The sequence below is a fragment of the Neoarius graeffei genome, chromosome 20 (assembly GCF_027579695.1).
Source record: "Neoarius graeffei isolate fNeoGra1 chromosome 20, fNeoGra1.pri, whole genome shotgun sequence".
Classification (NCBI taxonomy): Eukaryota; Metazoa; Chordata; class Actinopteri; order Siluriformes; family Ariidae; genus Neoarius; species Neoarius graeffei.
In genome coordinates, this window is record NC_083588.1 from 8,692,166 (window position 1) to 8,696,340 (window position 4,175).

General features: G+C 40.3%; 1 gene segment (V, D, J or C); it reads right to left on the bottom strand.

Moving 5' to 3' along the window:
* Positions 1–303: 303 nt before the first annotated feature.
* LOC132869439 (immunoglobulin heavy variable 4-39-like) lies at positions 304–927 on the bottom strand. The segment is given in 3 exon segments: positions 304–309; positions 494–801; positions 885–927. Coding segments are annotated over 3 exon segments (357 nt in total).
* Positions 928–4,175: the final 3,248 nt, after the last annotated feature.

Genomic DNA, 4,175 nt, shown 5'->3' on the forward strand with positions numbered 1-4,175 from the left:
GTATTACCACTGGACGTCTGTGTTTTGCCGAAACACAGTAGGTAATTCGCGGCGGAATTATTACTTGGCAAATTACAGACATGGCGCATTCGCATGGGACTAAGAACTCAGACATTCTCTGTAATTATTCCGAATTACCAGAGTTCCACAGGTAATACTTATCCCGTGCGAATAGGGTAAAACTCTAATTTGTTGGGGTGATTATTGTTATTTAATGATCTAACAGTAGAACAAGTTCTTGTCAGTGATGTGATAATAGCGTGTATAAATGTGCAGCAGTGTGAGAGATGTAGCACTGTGGTTTCAAATCTACGCCACAAACGAATAAAAAATTAACATGAAACTCCGTTGTAATTTGTGGGATTATTTATTTTTTAGTTTGCTATGGATGGACAAGTTTTGTATCTTGTGGTCATTCTGTTATACTGTACACTGTCTGAGGTGTTTTTGTACAGAGATGTTGTTGATTTGTCTCACTGTGTGGTCTTCGAGCGCAGTAATACACAGCTGTGTCTTCACTCTGCATGTTCTGTCCCTGTAAGGTCACAGTGTTACTGGAAGTGTCGCGAGAGACGACAAATTTGTCTTTCAGTGAATCTTTCTTGTAAATATCCCCATCATAATAAATAATATTGATCCATTCCAAAGGTTTTCCTGCAGGTTGTCGAATCCAAGCTGTTCCAAAGTGGCTGCTGCTATCAGTGATCGAAGCTCCAGACACTCTACAGGTGAGGGTTAAAGTCTCTCCTGGCTTTATCACCAATGAGTCTGGCTGGATGAGCTCAGTAGCACAGAACACATCTGTGAAAAGAGAAAAAGAAAAGCTTGACATGTTGAACTGAAAGGATCAGATGAACTCATAAAGCTTCGATCCAAACACTCACAGGGGACGAGAGCCAGCAGCAGCAGTGGAGCTGAAGCAAACATGTTCGTGTTGAACGAGGACTAATGAGAACCGCTTCCTCTCGAGATAAGCACGGTGCTAATATTACAAGAGGAGATGGAGATTTGCATAAACATTACAGAGGAGCTGTGTTGAGTGCAGCTCTGCAGATGTTCATCACAGTCAAATCACATGTCTCAATTTAACATTAATTTAATGTGGGAAATAATTAATTTATGATTATTACTAGTAAGATTTTTTGTTGAAAATAATGGTTCATAAATAAATAAATAATGCAATTGTCCCTTCTTATATTGGTTGTCATGAAAAATAAAACTGAATTTTTGCCATAATACATAAAAATAATAATAATAATAATAATAATAATAATGAGAAAAACAAGCTTTTATATCATTATCAGCCCTGGTCAGAATGCACTCTTGAGAACTGCACGAAGACAGAGATCAATCTCATGTGTATGAAGATCCTAGTTTCTGTTTTTTAATGTTTATGATGGCAATGTCAAATCTTGAAGTTTCATTTATTGATCCAGAAGAGCAGTACATCACCGAACCCGTCATTCTAATGGTGCTGGTTCTCAACTAATGAGCAGCGTTATTTGTTGTCTTGTGGACTCCTGAACACAAATCATTCTGATGTTGCTCAGAGCATGAATTTAAACAGCTAAATTTTGAAAGTATTTTGTCATTGTGCACTGAGTGACATGAACATACAGTTAGGTCTATAAATATTTGTACAGAGACAACATTTTTCTAATTTTGGTTCTGTACATTATCACAATGAATTTTGAACAAAACAATTCAGATGCAGTTGAAGTTCAGACTTTCAGCTTTAATTCAGTGGGTTGAACAAAATGATTGCATAAAAATGTGAGGAACTAAAGCATTTTTTTAAACACAATCCCTTCATTTCAGGGGCTCAAAAGTAATTGGATAAATTAAATAATCTCATCTCATCTCATTATCTGTAGCCGCTTTATCCTGTTCTACAGGGTCGCAGGCAAGCTGGAGCCTATCCCAGCTGACTACGGGCGAAAGGCGGGGTACACCCTGGACAAGTCAAATAAAATGTTCATTTCTAATACTTGGTTGAAAACCCTTTGTTGGCAATGACTGCCTGAAGTCTTGAACTCATGGACATCACCAGACGCTGTGTTTCCCCCTTTTTAATGCTCTGCAAGGCCTTTACTGCAGCGGTTTTCAGTTGCTGTTTGTTTGTGGGCCTTTCTGTCTGAAGTTTAATCTTTAACAAGTGAAATGCATGCTCAATTGGGTTGAGATCAGTGACTGACTTGGCCATTCAAGAATATTCCACTTCTTTGCTTTAATAAACTCCTGGGTTGCTTTGGCTTTATGTTTTGGGTCATTGTCCATCTGTATTATGAAATGCCGACCAATCAGTTTGGCTGCATTTGGCTGGATTTGAGCACACAGTATGTCTCTGAATACCTCAGAATTCATCCGGCTGCTTCTGTCCTGTGTCACATCATCAGTAAACACTAGTGACCCAGTGCCACTGGCAGCCATGCATGCCCAAGCCATCACACTGCCTCCGCCGTATTTTACAGATGATGTGGTATGCTTTGGATCATGAGCTGTACCACGCCTTCGCCATACTTTTTTCTTGCCATCATTCTGGTAAAGGTTGATCTTGGTTTCATCTGTCCAAAGAATGTTCTTCCAGAACTGTGCTGGCTTTTTTAGATGTTTTTTAGCAAAGTCCAATCTAGCCTTTTTATTCTTGAGGCTTATGAGTGGCTTGCACTGTGCAGTGAACCCTCTATATTTACTTTCATGCAGTCTTCTCTTTATGGTAGATTTGGATATTGATACGCCGACCTCCTGGTGAGTGTTGTTCACTTGGTTGACTGTTGTGAAGGGGTTTCTCTTCACCATGGAAATTATTCTGCAATCATCCACCACTGTTGTCTTCTGTGGGCGTCCAGGTCTTTTTGCATTGATGAGTTCACCAGTGCTTTCTTTCTTTCTTTCTTTCTTTCTTTCTTTCTTTCTTTCTTTCTCAGGATGTACCAAACTGTAGATTTTGCCACTTCTAATATTGTAGCAATTTCTCGGATGTTTGTTTTCTGTTTTCGCAGCTTAAGGATGGCTTGTTTCATGTGCATGGAGAGCTCCTTTGACCGTATGTTTTCTTCACAGCAAAATCTTCCAAATGCAAGCACCACACCTCAAATCAATTCCAGGCCTTTTATTTGCTTAATTGAGAATGACATAACGAAGGAATTGCCCACACCTGCCCATGAAATAGCCTTTGAATCAATTGTCCAATTACTTTTGGTCCCTTTAAAAATGAGGTGGCACATGTTAAAGTGCCATTCCACCATTGGATGTATTCTTTGGCATAAAATACAATATATTTTATGAAAACATGACTAGACAGAGAAATCTTTTAGCTTCAAAATGATATATTGGAGGCGGCACGGTGGTGTAGTGGTTAGCGCTGTCGCCTCACAGCAAGAAGGTCCTGGGTTCGAGCCCCGGGGCTGGCGAGGGCCTTTCTGTGTGGAGTTTGCATGTTGTCCGCGTGGGTTTCCTCCGGGTGCTCCGGTTTCCCCCACAGTCCAAAGACATGCAGGTTAGGTTAACTGGTGACTCTAAATTGACCGTAGGTGTGAATGGTTGTCTGTGTCTATGTGTCAGCCCTGTGATGACCTGGCGACTTGTCCAGGGTGTACCCCGCCTTTTGCCCGTAGTCAGCTGGGATAGGCTCCAGCTTGCCTGCGACCCTGTAGAAGGATAAAGCGGCTAGAGATGACGAGATGAGATGATATATCAAACATAATTTTTTGACAATGACAAGTATATTAATTTTGCGACCAAAGTCACCTACCCTTTTAATTTCCGCGTGGTAGTGAAACGTGATGTCATCGGCAGGTTCCCCTTCTTGTGTACCACGTGTCGGTCTATTTTTAGACCAGGAAACCCCCAAAGTGAGAGAGTCATTTCTCCTCGTATATGGGGGCCAAAAAAATTGCGAAAAATTTTGAGTTAATCTTTCAGTTAGCTAGATTTATTGGTATTAGCTAGATTTATTGGTATTATTTTTATCGCGTTCTATCCGCCATTGCTGATAATATGTGCCACGTTACACGTCACGTGGTACACAAGAAGGGGAACCTGCCGATGACATCATGAGCGGAAATTAAAAGGGTAGGTGACTTTGGTCGCAAAATTAATACACTTGTCGTTGTCAAAAAATTATGTTTGATATATCATTTTGAAGCTAAAAGATTTCTCTATCTAGTGATACC